We start from the raw sequence: 18,693 nt of genomic DNA, 5'->3' as shown, positions 1-18,693 counted from the left end.
TGTGTCCGGTTGAGATTCTTTTCCGTTACTTGCGCACCATAGTTCACCCAAAGCGTGGCAGGGGACGCGCTTTGGGTGAACCCGGGTTCCATTCTTTTGTGTTCCAGGGCTCGTGTCTCCCAGGTCAACCACAGGATTAGTTGGCCCAGCCAGCCTGTGGTCTATCCCTGTGCCCATGACGTTTGTAAGTTTGTGGCTTTGGCTGTTATTTTGGTAATATGTCTTGCGCTGACATTCGTACACAGGGCTTTTGGAAGTCGAACAGGGTCTTGGCCGCACGGTACCTTGTTAATGTTCCAGGCCCTTCTCTGGCGTGTGTAGCCTTGGGTCGCAAGTTGTAGCCAGTTATCTTGACTTTGAGTTGAGGAGTGGCAGACGGCCGCCTCCCGGGTAAGTCCCTCTTTTTCCTTTATCGTTGGTTAGGTATTTCCCGGGAGCCGAAGGGGCTCGCCACAGAAAACCAGTATTGAATGTAATGAAACTTCATTTTCTGTGTGAGACCTGTTGGCTCCCTGGCATCCCTCCCTCAGGTCTGGCACCCCCCCCCTCCTTTCCCATCCCGGGAAGGAGGGGAGTTGTGCAGATAGCTGCATGGCAGCTGTGATGGCATCATGCTTGTTTGCTTGTTTTTGATTGGGGAGTTTTGCTTGCTAGTTCGGCTTTTGGTTTGCAATTTTTGACCAGCTGTAGTTTGTTTTGGAATTCCTACCCTTCTTGGTGCCTGACCTGGTAGATAGCAGACATATTCTTCCAGTTACACGGGGGACTCTTTAGGCCATTGCTCCTCGTGCCTCTCTTGAGGGGGCCAGGGCTCTGGTCCCCGGTAGGCCTAGAACTCCATTGATTGACTGTTGCCACGGTCTAATACATGCACATCAGCCTGGTGTAGCTCCGAGGAGCCTCCGGGTCTCGCCCAGAAAATGGCATTTCATTACATTCAATGTTTGTTTTGTGGGTTCCTTTTCTTGGTGGTGGCAGATTTGAATAAATGTACATACAAATTTTCATAGTACCAATGCTCTATGTGCCTCTCTGAGAGGGAGTGGGGTGGGGGGGCAGGTTCCGGCTTGTGATCCTTGGTAGGTCAATACCAACTCTGCTGATCTAATGGCACCTTGTAGTCTGTCACTATTTCACCATAGTAGTTTCATGGAGCCACAAGGGCTCCCATAAGTTGGCATTTCATTTCACTCCATGATGATTTTTTTTGTGTGTATATGTCTGTGTGGCTGTAAGTTGTTTTATAATGTTATATATTTATGAATACCCCACCAGAGTGAGTGCAGAAGACATTGCAGAATTGAAAACCCTGATGAGGACTTGTGTGAATTTGAATCGAGATCAAAACAGAGAAGTAGTGTCTCAGACTCGCATGTTAGCCAGTAAATTGGACAAAGCACTTCAGCAAGTCAATCTACTAGCCAAACAGTAAGTGACACTTCTTTCATCAGTTTATTTTTACATTCACTTCAGCTATTGCTCAGATTCATGTGTTTTTACTGATTTTCTTGATATAAATAATTAATATACTTAATTGCAGATAATTCATCCTAAACACTGTCATTATCTTATTTGGTAGGGTCGAGGAGATAAACGCGGCACAGTCGCAAGTACAAATTGAGCTGCCTCGTGCTGTTGCCTCATCCCTTAGGCCTGTGGTTGAGGCTACTTTGAGAAATGAGCTGAGAAGTGTGGTTGTTCCGGGTAAGTCTCTAGAATTTATAATCTTATAGGTCAAACATTTTAGTAGAAACCCGATGTGATACCAATTTGATATCAATTGGTATCAAACCACCATATCTATTGAATGAAGTTTTCCATTGCATGGAGCCTTTTCTAGGCTAGCTCTAGCCACCCTAGGCTTATGGTAGTGATGCACTGAGGCTTTGCTAAACACACCAGGCTCTCATGACACCTCTACCCGCCAGGTGCAAGCACCATGAGTAGGTTCATTAAAGTGAAAATACAGTATGCACATTATGTGGGTGGCAATATGATTGCTGTTTTTGGCAGCAAGGAAGAAGTAGGAAAATCTTGGTGCACAATCTCACAGCTACCATTTATTCAAACCTTCTTTGACTCTTCGAGCATGATAAGTTAAGGCTAGGGCAGGTTTGTTTTGTATAAGTTATATAAAGGAATGTAGAGTTAATAGGTATATCTGGTAGGAATACATGATCTTTTCTTCCAGTAGAGTTCCATCCAATATCATGAGTGCCTTCATTGTATGAGCACAAAACAAAATATTTAGGTAAAAAAAGTGTCTATTTAAAATGAGCACTGTTGCATTTTACATATTTTTGTTTTCAGTGATATCTTGAGTGAGACCCTCATTTTATTTATGAAAATGGCAAATTTTATTTGTGATTGTAAAACTAAGATTCCTTTTGTTACTGGGCAGCATAGTTCAATGGGAAACCTGCATGGATACCTCTTCTGAGCCCGCTCTTGCTTTGTGCGAATTTGAGAGTTGTTTATTACCTGTTGTAAGGATATGAAGCTTGTAAGCCTTATCTTAGATTGCGAACTAGTGAAACCCGTCCTTACTTTCTTATTCACAGTATAAGCACGTTACTTTAAAACCAGGGTTTGTAGAACCCATATGCAGTTATAAGCACTTCTGAACACAAGAATGACAATGTGGGACTGGTACAATATTTTTGCATTGGGGGACTCGAAAACAATCAGAGTGCATGCATTACATTTATTTAACCACAGGATAAGGGATAATAGACACAAGAAATAATGTCACTCACCAGATTACAAATACACTCGGATATAAATAGAGGTCAATAATCTCTCACAGTGAGACGAGTACCTCATGAGCACACAGTTTGTTTTTGACTCGAGTTTATCATCACTTGTATGGTGCGCAGGTGGCTTCGTTGTTGGTCTCCCACCTCCGTGCTTTGTCTCGGCGACAATATGAAGTTTCCTGGCGGTCTTTCCGGTTCTTCCTATCACTGCGTAGGTGTTCTTCGGTCTCTGATAGTTGTTTTATCCTTTCTCTCTTGGCTGTTCCAGGACTGTCATCTTATACTGTCGCTTCGTATCGTGCGGTGCTGGCGGAGCCGCTTCAGCTTTCTGTCGGTGTTGATGTTACTTCTGCCCTGTTCCACAAGCTGTCTCGGGCAGTGTTTCACTTCCGGCCTGCTCATGCTCCACCTGAGCCATCCTAGTGTTTGAACCGGGTGCTCACGTTTCTCTCTTCTCGGTTTGTTGTGGCATCTTCCGTTCGGGTTCGTTTTAGATTGTTTTTCTAAGGCTCTTTTCCTGTTGGCATTGGCCTCTGGGGGTCGGGTCGGGGAGCTTCATGCTCTCCTCCGGTGCAGGGGTTTCTGCTCTTTCAGTCCTGGTGGTTGATTTGTTCAGTTACAGCCGTGTCCTTCTTTTCTGGTGAATGAAATGGCTGCGTTTTGGAGTGGGCCTTGGATTGTTGATGCTTGGTTGGTTAGGCCAGGGGTGCATCACGTGTTGTGTCCGGTTGCGGCTCTCCGCTGTTATTTGCGCGCTATGGGTTCGGTGGCCGGGGATGTGCTTTGGGTTGACCAGGTTTCCCTTCTTCCCTGTTCCCAGGCTCGGGTGTCTCAGGTTGTCCTCAGGGGTTATTAAGTCTAGCCAGCCTTTGCAGATGACACTAGGATTTGCAGATGACACTAGGATTTGCAGATGACACTAGGATTTTCATGAGAGTTGGCAACATAGAGGACACGGCAAACCTCCAATCAGATGTAGATCAGGTCTTTCTATGGGCTACAGAAAATAATATGGTGTTCAACGAGGATAAGTTTCAGCTCATGCGCTACGGAAAAATTGAAAATATAAAATCAGAAACCACGTACAAAACTCAGGCAAATCATAACATAGAACGAAAAGGCAATGTAAAGGACCTGGGTGTACTCATGTCGGAAGACCTTACCTTTAAAGAACACAATAAAGTAGCCGTCACAACTGCAAGAAAAATGACAGGTTGGATAACAAGAACTTTTCACACTAGAGATGCTATACCGATGATGATACTTTTCAAAACGCTTGTGCTCTCTAGAGTGGAGTACTGCTGCACAATGACAGCCCCTTTCAAATCTGGAGAAATTGCTGACCTAGAGAGCGTGCAGAGATCCTTTACTGCTAGAATCCACTCAGTAAAACATCTAAATTACTGGGACCGACTAAAGAGCCTAAATCTGTACTCCCTTGAGTGCAGGCGGGAGAGATACATAATAATTTACACGTGGAAAATAATTGAGGGGCTGGTCCCAAACCTGCACACAGAAATAACACCACATGAGACCAGAAGACATGGCAGGATGTGCAGAATACCCCCGTTGAAAAGCAGAGGTGCAACAGGTACTCTGAGAGAGAACTCTATCAACATCAGAGGCCCGAGACTGTTCAACACGCTTCCACTACACATAAGGGGCATAACTGGCAAACCCCTCACAGTGTTCAAGAGAGAACTGGATAAGCACCTCCAAAGGATACCTGATCAACCAGGCTGTGACTCATACGTCAGGCTGCGAGCAGCCGCGTCTAACAGCCTGGTTGATCAGTCCAGCAACCAGGAGGCCTGGTCGACGACCGGGCCGCAGGGGACACTAAGCCCCGGAAGCACCTCAAGGTAGCCTGCGGTTTATCCTTGTACTCACGACATGCATAAGTTTGCTGCTTTGGCTGCCATCTTTGGCAACATGTCTTGGGTTGACATTGGACGCGGGGTTTTTGGAGATCGAACAGGGTCCTGGCAGCTCGCTACCTGGTTAATGTTCCTGGGCAAAGTCGGGCGTGCGTTGCATTGGGTCGGCGGTTGTGACCAGTTGTTTCGACTTTGTGTTGAGTGAGGACGGACCACCTCCCAGGTAAGTCCCTGTTTTTCCTTGTCTTTGGGTAGTTAGCTCTGGGGAGCTGACGGGGCTCCCCCCAGAAAACCAGTGTTGAATGTAATGAAACGCAATTTTCTGGGCGATTCCCAGAGGCTCCCCGGGATCCCTCCTACCCCCCCCCCCAATCGGCGGTGTTTTCGCATTTTTGATATCCAGCCTAAGAACTGTAGGTTGGGTCGCCGGCATGAGGGTTCGGGGCTCCCCCCTTCCCTCTCCCATCCTTCCTGTGGAGGGGGGTTACGGGTTGCGCAGACGGCGGCGCGGCAACATGACGACGACATGCTCGTTCACTAATTTTCATTTGGGAAGTTCTGTTCACTCGTTCGGCTTTCGGTAGCAATACTTTTACCAGAATAGGGGTTTATTTTGGGGCGTCTACCTTTCTGAGTGCCTGTCCCTGTCGATGGCAGACATAGAATGCTCCAAACCACAGAGGGGTTTCTATAGGACATTGCTCCTCGTGCCTCTCTTGAGGGGGTCAGGTTCTGGCTCGTGGTCCTCGGTAGGCAAGAACTCCATTCACTTGACTGATGCCAGAAAGATATACATATCCATTCAGCCTGGATAGCTCCAGGAAACCTCTGGGACTCGCGCAGAAAATGGCATTTCATTACATTCAATACTTTTTTTTTTCACAGTTCAACTGGTAAATGCTAAATATAATAACACAAAGGCTTTGCTATTAAACAATTGACTAATATGGACAATGACTTGTAGAACACAGAACACATGCTCAGCAATACCCACACTGTGATGGACGAAAACAAAACATTTAAAACAGCCAAACACAATAGGAACATGTACACTACTTAAATCTATCAATGTCTCCTACACCTAGTTAAAGGGAGCCGGTGGCTGAGCGGACGGACGCATGATCCTGTGTTCCCGGGTTTGATCCCGGGCGCCGGCGAGAAACAGTGGGCAGAGTTCCTTTCACCCTGATGCTCCTGTTACCTAGCAGTAAATAGGTACCTAGGAGTTAGTCACCTGTCACCGGCTGCTTCCTGGGGGGTGGAGGCCTAGTCGAGGACCATGCCGCGGGGACACTAAGCCCTGAAATCATCTCAAGACAACCTAACTAAATTTAGTGCGATGACACCTTCCTCCTCCCTCGCTCAATGTTTTCAGAGATGCCCCGGCTGTCAGTTTGGGCTTTGGGACCTTTGCTTCCCAGTCCGGCCAAGGTTCTTGACACCCGCACCTTCCTTGGGCCCTCAGCATAGTGAAGGAGTTTGTGGCTGTCTGGCAGGTACTGCGGAGAGCTTGGAGTCTTCAGGGCTTGGTGATCCCACTCCATTTCGATTGTTCCCCCCCCCCCCCCCCCATGGTTCATTCTCAACCTGTGGGGAGTCTCGGTCCGTGGCTATCGGTGCCAAACTACTAGGTGCCATCAGCCGCAGAGTTCTGTTTGCCTACCGGGGACCACGAGCCAGAGTCTGGCCCCCTCAGAGAGATACAGTGAGAAGTGGCCTATGAACACCTAACATTAAAGTTGATCATAAATGCCACCATCAGGGAAGGCACTCAGAAAGTTAGGTGAAACGAAATGGACTACTGCATGGTTAAAACGAGGGCGCTGCCTCAAAATTACCAAAAGAACTCGCCAAGAATTAAAATAATCCACCAAAATTTTGTGAAACTAGTGTGAGCTACTTTCACTCCACTCCCTTTGCCTGGGGGGGGGGGGTGGTTGGAGAAAGGAGGCAGACAGAGTCATTCAGTCCACACCACCCCTCAGTTTTATTTTAATGGTTCCTGGTTGCAATCTAATCACTCTGGCTCCAATTTCCCATTTTCCAAGTACCTTGTTATGTTTTTGCCTTTGAGGCTGCTGCTACATGCATTTGCATAGTGTGAGCCAGGAGTTTAGTGTACGTAGAGCTGCATATGTACTCAGGGTTTTCTTCCTTGTGTTTCTTCCTTTCTTTAAGTGCTAGGGGTGGTCTCCTCGCTTGTGGAGGTCCGCACCCTTCAGGTAAACCAGTGGCCTTTGTCTTCCCTTGGGATGGGAGTGTTTTTGGCTGGAGGGGGTGTACTGTGGTTTCAGAGTCCAATTAAGTAGTATTAGCACAAAGGTGCACCAACATTTCTCCCTAGTTGCTCATTCTGCAGGGATTAGTTTTGGGACCTGTGGGCTTTTTGTTTTCTTTTTAATTTTGAATTTTGCCCTTTTTGAGCTTGGGCATCATCTTTCTTTGCAATATTAAACTTAGCCTAGGGTATGTGCAGTTGAACCCTTTTGACTTTTCCATTAGCTTTGGGTGGCAAGTGTTGCCTGTTTCATTCAGAGGTTACCAGCATTGCATTCAAAGGGTCTAGGCTTCCAGCAGAGCAGATGCGCCATGCAGGCCTGGAAAAAACCCACGAGTTCAGTTGTACAATGGTGACCTTTTCCAAGTCTGCTCTCGCTTTGTGCGATTTTATGGGTTGACCAGACCACACACTAGAAGGTGAAGGGACGACGACGTTTCGGTCCGTCCTGGACCATTTCAAGTCGATTGACTTCATGGGTTGTTCGTCTCCTGTTCCACCAGGTGACCTTCATACTTTCTGCCTCCATCATGCTGCCTGTTGTCAGTGACTCCTTTGACCCTGAATCATGTTGGACTTGTTTTCCCCAAGTGATTTGTCTTACCCTTTCTCTGTTAAAGGTCATAGATTTCAGGCAGTGACCACTTTATATTTGAGGTTTTCTGTGTTACAGCATAATAATAGAGCATAATAGCATACTTACTCATTATTATTTGTGGTATTATATATTACTCGGCAATGCTATAAAGGCACCAGGTGCATATCCACTTCATGGACACTTCTTACTACTGATCTTCTTTGAGCATCGGACAGGTTATTCTTGAGGTTATCTTCAGATGATTTCGGGGCTTTAGTGTCCCCGCGGCCCGGTCCTCGACCAGGCCTCCACCCCCAGGAAGCAGCCTGTGACAGTTGACAAACACCCAGGTACCTATTTTACTGCTAGGTAACAGGAGCATAGGGTGAAAGAAACTCTGCCCATTGTTTCTTGCTGACGCCTGGGATCGAACCCAGGACCACAGGATCACAAGTCCAGCGTGCTGTCCGCTCGGCCAACCGGCTCCCTTTAATACAGGTGCTTGTATCTCTTTATTACTGCATTATTCCTTAGTTCCAGTAAATAGGAGCTGTTCTCCTTATCAACAAAACGTTCTGCGTTTTAAAAAATTTGTCTAAAATCAATTTCTTAAAATATTTTGATGAAAGTTTCACAACGCTGAAGCCAATAAATTGGAGATTTGTTTAAAATTTCTAAGTAATTTTTACACAATTCAAATATTTTCTGTGGGGAGCCCCTATGGCTCCCTGGAGCTTATCGGGCTATTGTATGATATATTAGACTGGGACATTAGCTATGGAGTTCAGACCTACCAGGGACCAGCGCCAGAACCTGGCCCCATTCAGAGAGGTTCAGGGAGCAATGGAAAACCCCCTTGTGGTTTGGGGTTTCCCTTATCTGCCATCGACCGGGGTTAGGCAACCAGAAAGGTAGGTATAACAAAACAAACCCCACATGGTAAAAAACTAAAACAAAAAAAATTAAAAGAGGTAGAAATTCCGTACATTCCCAAGGAAACAAGGAAGCAAGGAATTATCACATTTTACTGCCGTACATCTCGTCCGCGCAGCCCTCCCTCTCGGGAAGCGTGGAGGGCGGACCTCCCCACGCCAGCTTCCTTCAGTTCTAGTAAGCTAGTGTCAACTGGGACAGCCGCATCTCTGGCCTCAAATTCCTGGGCAGTGTTTGCCTTGTGTGGCGTTCTCTGCTGTCTTCGTGTGACTTTGTGCTCGGGTTTGGGGCCAGCTCGGGTTTGGGGCCCTTGTTTGGTCTTGGATAGGGAGTAGTGTTGTGCTGGTTAGGGCATCAAGGTGTTGCACGGCCTGCCACTTAAAGCAGCGACCGGTTTCTGTTGCCTCTGGGAACTGCGTACTTTTGTGGGGTTTTTGTTTTGTTTTGTTTTTGTTTGCCTGGTGGGGGTTCTACCTAGTGTGCCTATAGTTCCCCCGATACTGTTTTGGTGGCCCTCTGCTAGACCCCCGTGCTTGTACACGTCCCACGGGTTTTCAGTGTTATCATCTACCCCTTGTTAGTTTTTTTTTTTTAACCAGTTAGCAACACCTGGCCCGGGCTTCCCGTAATTGTTACCCTACGGGGCCTGGAAACCCCTGTCGGGGCTCGGTGGACCCATTGATGCCTCGCCAAAGTTCCAGCCTGCCTTGTGCGGGTTTGAAGGTTGCTGTGTGCCCCTTGTATCAGGGTGACAGTCACCTGTTTTGCCTCCGTCATGCTGCCTGTTGGGTCAACGACACCTTTGACCCGGAGTCTTGCGAGTCGTGTTCTCTGCTTGTGCTCCAGTTTTATTCTGATGATATTGCTGTTAGGGCACACGCAGCATCCGCATTGCATGTTAGGTTCAAGTTACTGCAACGCACTAGTTTGATTTCCCACCCGGATGCCCCGAGGATGCCCTGTTTTGGTTTTCAGGGCCTGGGGGTGTTAGTTCTTTGACTTTGGCTCCTTCCACGCTCCCTGGTCCTTCCCCCTATGGGTCATCCTGCACCTCCTACCCGTGTCTGGCTCCCAAACGTCTAAGGGTTTCGGATTCGGCATAGGGTTTAGTTGGTAATGAGACTGGTAATGAGACTACCAGTCTCCGTGGTGTAGTGGTAAGACCACAGTCTCTGTGGTGCAGTGGTAAGACACTCACCTGGCGTTCCGCGAGCACTTTGCCATGGGGTTCGTATCCTGGCCGGGGAGGATGTACTGGGCGCAAATCCTTAACTGTAGCCCCCTGTTTAACTCAACAGTAAAATGGGTACTTGTTTGTAACAACGATTCTTCGCGGCGGGGATCGTATTCCAGGGACCTGCCCAAAATGCTATGTGTACTAGTGGCTGTACAAGAATGTAACAACTCTTGTATATATCTAAAAAAAAAAAAAAAAAAAAAAAAAAAAAAAAAAAAAAAAAAAAAAATTGGGCGGCTTTGGGGACTACCCCATTTGGGTCGGACACGGAGGCATTTGAGCCGGTTCCTCCTGCCAAGGTTTTTCGGTCCCACCAGCAGGCCCCCTTCTTGTCTGCCTTTCCCCTGGACTCTGCCTTTTCTTTAGGGGTAGAGGGTTTGGAGGATGGCTCTGCCCTAGGTCCCAATGTAGGGGATCTTGGGGGCTAGGGAGGAATCAACCTGGGGGCCTTGGGCTCCCTTTGACCTCACTTGGGTGCTTCTGCCTTCCTCGCAGGGCTTATTGTTGCAGGGGGAGGGGTTTTCTTACCTCCCCCTTCTCTGAGCATGATTTTGGTTCGGCTCTTCCCCGGGTTCGGTTCTGGGCTCCTTTGGGTACCTCGGCTCCGTCTTTCCAGAGGTTTTCTACTTCCCTTATCTCCGCAAAGGAGGCTCGGGAGACTCTTGCTGCTTACCTCTTGCGAGACCTGGTTTATGCCTTTGTGATGGATCCGTCCTCTTATGAGTTGTGTTGTTCTTCCCGCTTTTGGGTGCGTTTGGAGGTTCCGCAGTCTTCCTGGCTGGCAGACTGCCCATTATTTTCGTTGGGGACGCAGCATGGGTTCTGTCGAACTCGCACGCTTGATTGGCGTGAAACATCTGCAGTTCTGCAGGTTTACCTGGGGGGCGAGTTTGAGCACCTTAACCCTTAAATGGCACATAGCTATATACCATTTGACATCCACAGACGAATATTAAAAAAAAAAAAAAAAAAAAAAAAACTTTTTTCTTCCTAACCTGTTAATTTATGTTCACTGATCATGGGAAAAATAATAAAAAAATCCTAAGTGGAATATATTGCCCGTTATAGGGCGGGGAAGTCTGGCAAAAAACAGGCGCTGACTCAGCCTGCGTCCCAGGCGGTCTGTTGCTCGCCAGCCGTCAGGCCGGAGTTGCCACAAAGAGATAATTACCTAATTACTTCAATGTCTCTGATTGATTTTTCGTAGTTTTTTTTTCTGTAATATTATTCAATAGTGTGTAGTGTGATATATTTATATAATAAAATGAGAGAATCATCGCTGTACTCAAATATATGGTGTGCATATTGTTCATTCAATTATGTTCATCAAACAGTGAACAAATACTTTGTTGGTTATTACATTATATACACAGGTTATGTATAAGTATCTGCATGTTTTGTTCACTATAACGAACCACTAAGTTGCTATTATGAGTCAAAAAGTAACGAGGAGTGACCGCCGTGTACCAGCCAGCCACTCACTCCCTCCCTCAACACCTTACTCGTCCACATTCTCCTCCCACCATACCGTTTTTGCTTTTATTCACTATATACAGACGTCATATGTAAGTATCTACATTTGTGATCACCATAATGAACCACTAAGTTGGTATGCTGAGTGGCCGTGGCAGCCAGTGGCAGCCCGCCACTGGCTGCCACTCCCTCCCTCACCTAACCTGACTTGCCACCATTCTCCTCCCACCATACTTTATATACAGACGTTACATACCCCGTGTATCCGCGGGCCGTTTAAATCTTGCATAGTACTCCAAAGCATCATATGATGCGATGCACAATTTAACCCTTAAAGTGCGCATCACGTCATATGACGTGTTGGAAGTTGTTTCAGTCAACTGCGCATCACGTCATATGACGTGTTGGAGTACTACGCAAGATTTAAACGGCTTGCGGATACACGGGGTTCACCACACCTTCATCAGGGCTCTTGTAAACAGACGCCATTTAAAAAAAAAATCGTGGGCCAGACTCCCGGGTGTGAGGGGCCTCAGTATTGAGTGAGCAACCAAGCCTGACACACGCAGCATTAGCTCACAGCACTGCTGTTCAGCTTGTGACCACAGCATTGCCTAAAAAGGCCATAATATACTTGTTCATGCTATTATGTAGCGATGATATTATTACAGAAGACCCCTGACTGTGATAAAACTGACCAGGGTTCTGATAATAGCAGGATTGTAGTGATATATAGCGCTGTGCACCATGGAGGGAGGAGTAATGCTGTGGGAGGGAGGGTGGTGGCGATGTCTTCTGACTGTGTGTGGCCACCTTCTATTGACTGCACTCACCATACCAGCTTAGTGGTTCGCTATAGTGAACACAAATGTAGATACTTATATATTACGTGTGTATAGAGGGTATAAACAGCAAGAGGAAAAGGTTGGGAGCCGCCATTTTGGTGAGGGCAGTGGCGTCGTCTGCACGACGCTACCGTGCAGACGACGATGTTGTTTACTGCTTACCACGATGGTCTTTGGGCACCATACCAGTTTACTTGTACAAGTATGGTGAATAAAACAGCTAGATATTTATATATAATGTGTGTATTGTTGGGGGTTTCACCTCTCTATTATTCTCTACCCTTACTCTGGGGTAAGCAATAGTTATGCTCAAGGTAACTCACCGTAGCCCTGCGGGTCTTCCCTCGATCCTCACGGCGCCACTGCACGCCAGGAGAGTCTCCCAGTCAATCTTAACGGCCTCTTATTAAGAAAGAGTGAGAACACGACTCGATCACATCGACTGTCGTGTGCCCTCCCCAACAATAGGGCTCTACGGTTAAACACAAGATCGCCAACTGGTGTTTAAGGTGGCCAGTAACACCCTCAGTGGACTGGTGTATTCAGTGGTAGCCTTGGCAAGGTCACACTCAAAGATCAGGAATCAGGCAGGTACTTATTGTTATCACTCTATGCCTACAGGTATAGTATAGCCACAAGATCAATGGAGGGGATGATAAAAACACAAAGAGAGTTTTGTATTTTACTTAAAATGTATGAAAGATGTCACAAGGCCACACAATAATCGATAAATCAACTGATCCTGACTCGGCCGGTAATTCCCACGGATATTATGCGACCGCTAGAGGGCAACACTCTCCCCTCCTCATCAAGTGTCAAGAACAGCTGATCGCAATGGTCACTCCGCGCGAAATTTGCTTGTTTGCTAGATTCACGCGCGCGGTTTCTTTAAATTCTCCAATATTACTAGAAACTCGCACACTCTATATTGGCACAAATAAACCGAATTACTTAGTTACACTGTACTCAGGCTCAAACAGTCTTTTCTACAATCAATTCTACAATGATTCACTGTAATGGTCTTACACTGTTATTTATCCAACAATATATTGTGAAATATTAACACGGGAGTTTTCAGTACTTTCTCTCGTGGGCGATAACGCAATAATTCACTGTACTCGCAAATGATTATTCGCTGAATGAACATAGACATATATATGGTATATAAATCAATCATCAATACATGGAAAATAAATAGTTTCTGGGCACATAGCCTAACCTCCAAATACTGGCATAATCTTATATATATTTTTTACCACTATATGTTCATATCAAAATCTATAGAAAGATATACACAACACAGTAAATTTATCACTGGTTCCTGGTGTCTGTACACACCAATAATCAACATGAATATTACAAGCACTCTTGATAGTACTGTCTAGCACACTGGTGCTTTACCGTGACATAGGTGAGACTTGCTCACGACATATAAAATCTTCAGGCTAGATAATATAGCCGAATAATATAGCTAACTAAAGGGGAATGGGGAGGGAACTAGAACCACCTACTTCACCCTATCCTCCGATGAGAGTCGAGATGTAGCTCCTGGTCCTCGTGTCGGGAACGCCCTCACACTACACGTCGTCGTGTCCTACCAGAGCCTCTCGTCGTCCCACCGTTTAGCGCGTCGTCTCCGTGCCTCCTCACTGCAGGTCCGTCCTCCTTCTTGACTTCTTGAAGGTTGGAGTCGGTCTCCTGGCCGTCGTCTTCTCCCAGCAACGGCTGTCGCCTACGTCTCGGCTACAGTCGTTCGGTTTCCCCAAATAGTCCTCTCTTCCTCAGCTACCCAGTGGCTCTGTCAGCCACTACGCTGTCACGAACTGGTGAATTGCCACTGGCGTCAACATACGTCACTGCACGGCTTCACTGCTACTGGCACAGTACCTGACTGGAGCACTTGTTGCTCAAATAACCGTCAATTCCCTCTTCTGGTTCAACACATGAACTAGGGAAGACTTCTCAGAGTACTGGCGGACTTCAGGTGACGCGTAAATCCACGGTAGTGGGAAACAGCTGTCCGACAGACAGGACCACTCGTCGCACGTCCGACCTCTATGACGTGTCGTGTCTGACTGCTGGCGCCAGCCCGGCGCGCTGGCCGGACCCCCTTCCTTCGTGACGTCACTTTCGCCACGGGAAGTTTTCATTGGCTCCCGGTGCCACATTGCTGTCGGTGACCAATCCGGTGCCACTGACGTCACACGGTTTTGGCGGGAGATCAGAGAAGCCAGCGCCATTTTGGCTCCCTAAAGGGCCTAAACCACAGGCCAAAATATCACTATTTCACAAATTTCTCGGCTCTCCGAGAACACTTCACTCTCTCCCATATATCAAATTGTAGCCTGCAACGTAGAGAACGCTTGGGAAAAGTAGACATGACTCTTACTGCAGGCGTGGGAGAATTATAAGGGGGGGGGAACTCCGTCACAGTATATAGCGTAATAACACCACACAGTATTGTTGGAGGAGAAATATTAGTGCGTCTGGCCTTGAGGGCGGCAGCCATTAGCCGACTGTGTGAGGTCCTACGTCTTTGTGCCTTTACTCACCATACAAGCTTAGATGTATAGTTATGGTGAACAAAACATGTAAATACTTATATATAACGTCTGTATATAAAAGCAAAAACAGTATGGTGGGAGGAGAATGGTGGCAAGTCAGGTGAGGTGAGGGAGGGAGGAAGTGGCAGCCAGTGGCGGGCTGCCACTGCCTGTCACTGCCACTGCCACTCAGCATACCAACTTAGTGGTTCGTTATGGTGAACACGAATGTAGATACTTATATATACCGTCTGTATATACTGAATAAAAGCAAAAACAGTATTGTGGGAGGAGAATGTGGGCGAGTCAGATGACTTGAGGGAGGGCGTGAGTGGCTGGCTGGTACACGGCAGTCACTCCTCGTTACTTTTTGACTCATAATAGCTACTTAGTGGTTCGTTATGGTGAACAAAACATGCAGGTACTTATATATAACCTGTGTATATAGTGTAATAACCGACAAAGTATTTGTTCACTGATTGATGAACATAATTGAATCAACAATATGCACACCATATTTTTGAGTACAGCGATGATTCACTCATTTTATTATATAAATATATCAAACTACACACTATTGAATAATATTACAGCAAAAAAACTATGAATAATCAATCAGAGACATTGAAATAATTAGGTAATTATCTCTTTGTGGCAACTCTGGCCTGACAGCTGGCGACCAACAGACCGCCTGGGACGCATGCTGAGTCAGCGCCTATTTTTTGCCAGACTTCCCCGCCCTATAGCGGGCAATATATTCCACTTACAATTTTTTTATTATTTTTCCCGTGATCAGTGAACACAAATTAACAGGTTTGGAAGAAAAAATAATTTTTTTTTTCAAAATTACATGCGCCTGTGGGGAAGAAAGGATATTATACCCCTAGCATGTTAAGGGTTAATGCATGCTTGTTCGCCCCCGTGCTTTCTCGGGATGTTGACCTTTTCCAACTTCACATGCAGGTTCCTCTTCTTTCGGCATCGTTGGTTGCGGAGGATTTGCGTGCCCATGGGCATTTGACTTTGGTTTTACGTTTCTTTTCCCTTCTCGAGCTGTCTTCTGCCTGGTTTGAGGAGGATGTGGAGGCCTTGAGTGACTGGCCTTCGTCTGGAGCACTGACTTTGGCAGCTAGGGCGTCAGCTGCACTGTTGAAGCTGTTTGCGCCCATCCTGAAGGAAGCGGTGTCTCTGTTTTTTGCTTCACACCTTGCGTGCCGTCAGGCTGTGCTCGCCCTCTCCTTGGAACTCGCCCATTTTCTGGGCGAGTCCTGGAGGCTTCCCGGCAACCCTTTCTCCCTCTGATCAGCGGTCTTTTCGTGTTTTTGATATCCAGCCTTGGAACTGAGGTGTGGATCGCAGGCACGAGGGTCTGGGGCTTCCCCTTCCCCCTCCCGGGGATGGGGGGGAGCTGCGCAGACATGCGGCACGGCTCGTGTGACATCATGCCTGTTTGCTCGTTTTTCTTTTGGGGAGTTCTGTCCACTTGTTGGCGAGTTTCGTTGTTTTAACCAGAATAGGGGTTTGATTTGTGGCGCTTACCGTTCTGGGTGCCTGTCCCAGTCGATGGCAGATATAGAATGCTCCAAATCACATGTGCATTTCTATGGGCCATTGCTCCTCGTCCCTCTGTGAGGGGGCCAGATTCTGGCTCGTCGTCCCCGGTAGGCCTAGAACTCCACCCACATTGACTGATGGAAAATAGTTAGAGTATCCATATCAGCCTGGATAGCTCCAGGGAACCTCCGGGACTCGCCCAGACAATGGCGTTTCATTACATTCAACGCTGGTTTTTTGCTTCCTGGCTCTAAATATGCGCTGTTTAACCCTTAAATTGCGCATCGCATCATATGATGCTTTGGAGTACTACGCAAGATTTAAACGGCCCGTGGATACACGGGGTTCACCACACCTTCATCAGGGCTCTTGTAAACAGACGCCATTTAAAAAAAAAATCGTGGGCCAAATTCCCGGGTGTTAGGGGCCTCGGTATTGAGTGAGCTACCAAGCCTGACGCACGCAGCATTAGCTCACAGCACTGCTGTTCAGCTTGTGACCACAGCATTGCCAAAAAATGCCATAATATACTTGTTCATGCTATTATGTAGTGATGATGATATTACAGAAGATCCCTGGCTGTGATAAAACTGACCAGGGTTCTGATAATAGCAGGATTGCAGTGATATTTAGCGCTGTGCTCCATGGAGGGAGGAGTAATGCTGTGGGAGGGGAGGGTAGTGTGCGTTGTCTTCTGACTGTGTGTGGCCACCTTTTATTGACTGCTCTCACCATACCAGCTTAGTGGTTCGCTATGGTGAACACAAATGTAGATACTTATATATAACGTGTGTAGAGAGGGTATATACAGCAAGAGGAGTAAGTTGGGAGCCGCCATTTTGGTGAGGGAGGTGTGTCGTCTGCACGACTTATTATGTTGTTTACTGGTGACCACAATGGTCTTTGGGCACCATACCAGTTTACTTGTACAAATATGGTGAATAAAACAGGTAGATATTTATATATAATGTGTGTATGCAGGGTTGCCAGATCCAAATTGCTAAAAGTAGCGAGCTGACGGTCAAAAAGTAGCGAATTTGCAAGTAGAGTAGCCCAATTTTTTGTTTAATCAAATCGAATCAAATCAAATGTTTATTCAGGTAAAAGTACATACATACAAGATGAGTTACAAACATAATGTTAGATTTCTAGATAGCGACAGTACATACAGACAGACGACATTCGAATTTAGTAAGTTTATCTTCCTTCTTTGATAGAACAAACTTGATGCTCATCTGCTGATGACTTACCTCCGATATATTTTGTCTGTGTTTTAATGTTTCACTGTGTTTCTTTAAACTACTTCTGTGAGCTCTTATCTTAGTTCTACAAACTTTACAATATGCCTTATTTCCATCTTCTTTCACTTCAGCCAACCACTTTTCAAACACGGGATCCTTAAACCAGAACATCTGAAACGCTTTCTGGTATTTAGACCACTTCCCCATTTTACACTTCTTTATCTAAACACTTAAGCAAATTCTAAAAGTAACAGCGGTAACTTCTTTTCTATATGCGGTAACTTGTGTCGAACTATCCTTCTGGAGGTCAAAGCCACACTAACAATGAAAGCACAGATGAAGCTGCCAAGTTCACTGTATACTAATCCGCTCTAACGACAGTCATTTGATTCTTGGAAACACCTAAAGAGAAACCTAATATTTATAGTAGGCAACACTGGGACGTCACCTAACATAGACAGTACCCGGGATGAAGTATTAATGGCAATTAATGAGGTTGGTAAATCTATAGCCCCTGGGGAGGATTATCTTGCCTTGCAGTTACTTTTTCTTTGGAAAGTTCCTAGGATCAACATCCCCAGGGGGTCGGTCTCTGACCTGGCCTCCTGCGGTAAGTGGTCTATTCAACCAAGCTGTTGGACGCGGCTGTGATTTGTACATATGCCATTATAAAAAGCATAAAAATCATCATTGAGTTTCTTAACATTAATAGCGCAAAATAGCCCAACTTGTTTTTAAAGTAGGCCAAAAAGTCGCAAGTAGCGAAATTAAAAATTTGGGAACGCAGGGCTCTGAAAAGTAGCCCAATTCGCTACTTGTAGCCCAATCTGGCATCCCTGTGTGCATGTAGCGTAATAACACCACAAACGGTATTGTTGGAGGAGAAATATTAGTGCGTCTGGCCTCGAGGGCGGCAGCCACCAGCCGACTGTGTGAGTAGCTACGACTTTGTGCCTTTACTCACCATACACGCTTAGATGTACAGTTATGGTGAACAAAGCATGTAAATACTTATATATAACGTCTGTATATAAAAGTAAAAACAGTATGGTGGGAGGAGAATGTGGGCGAGTGAGGTGTTGAGGGAGGGATTTTTTTTTTTTTTTATTATTATTTTCTACCACAAACGTGGCCACACATTTACAATGCTAACCAGCATATATACATTTTCTTCTGTCCTCCATGGACAGGGTTAGAGATGTGTTAAACATATAGTTCAAGGGTTTATTGAACAATCAACCACAGAAGGTGATTCAGTGCTTTTAAAATGCTAAGCTAACCTACATACGTAAATACATAGATACACAGATTTACGTATGCCCTACATAAAGTGTTCGACGTGTCTTTTACATAGTGTCATTAACCCTTAACATGCTCGG

General features: G+C 46.2%; 1 protein-coding gene across 1 annotated transcript in view; it reads left to right on the top strand.

Moving 5' to 3' along the window:
- Positions 1-18,693, top strand: part of Ge-1 (Enhancer of mRNA-decapping protein 4 homolog Ge-1) — a 327,116-nt gene that overhangs the window by 176,466 nt on the left and 131,957 nt on the right. The window contains 2 exon segments of the mRNA XM_045757261.2: positions 1,276-1,428; positions 1,580-1,704. Of these exon segments, the coding sequence (XP_045613217.2) occupies positions 1,276-1,428; positions 1,580-1,704 (278 nt within the window).

The sequence above is a fragment of the Procambarus clarkii genome, chromosome 67 (assembly GCF_040958095.1).
Source record: "Procambarus clarkii isolate CNS0578487 chromosome 67, FALCON_Pclarkii_2.0, whole genome shotgun sequence".
In the NCBI taxonomy this organism is placed as follows: domain Eukaryota; kingdom Metazoa; phylum Arthropoda; class Malacostraca; order Decapoda; family Cambaridae; genus Procambarus; species Procambarus clarkii.
Note: the sequence above shows the minus strand (reverse complement) of the source record. Positions and strands in the feature narration are given on the sequence as shown.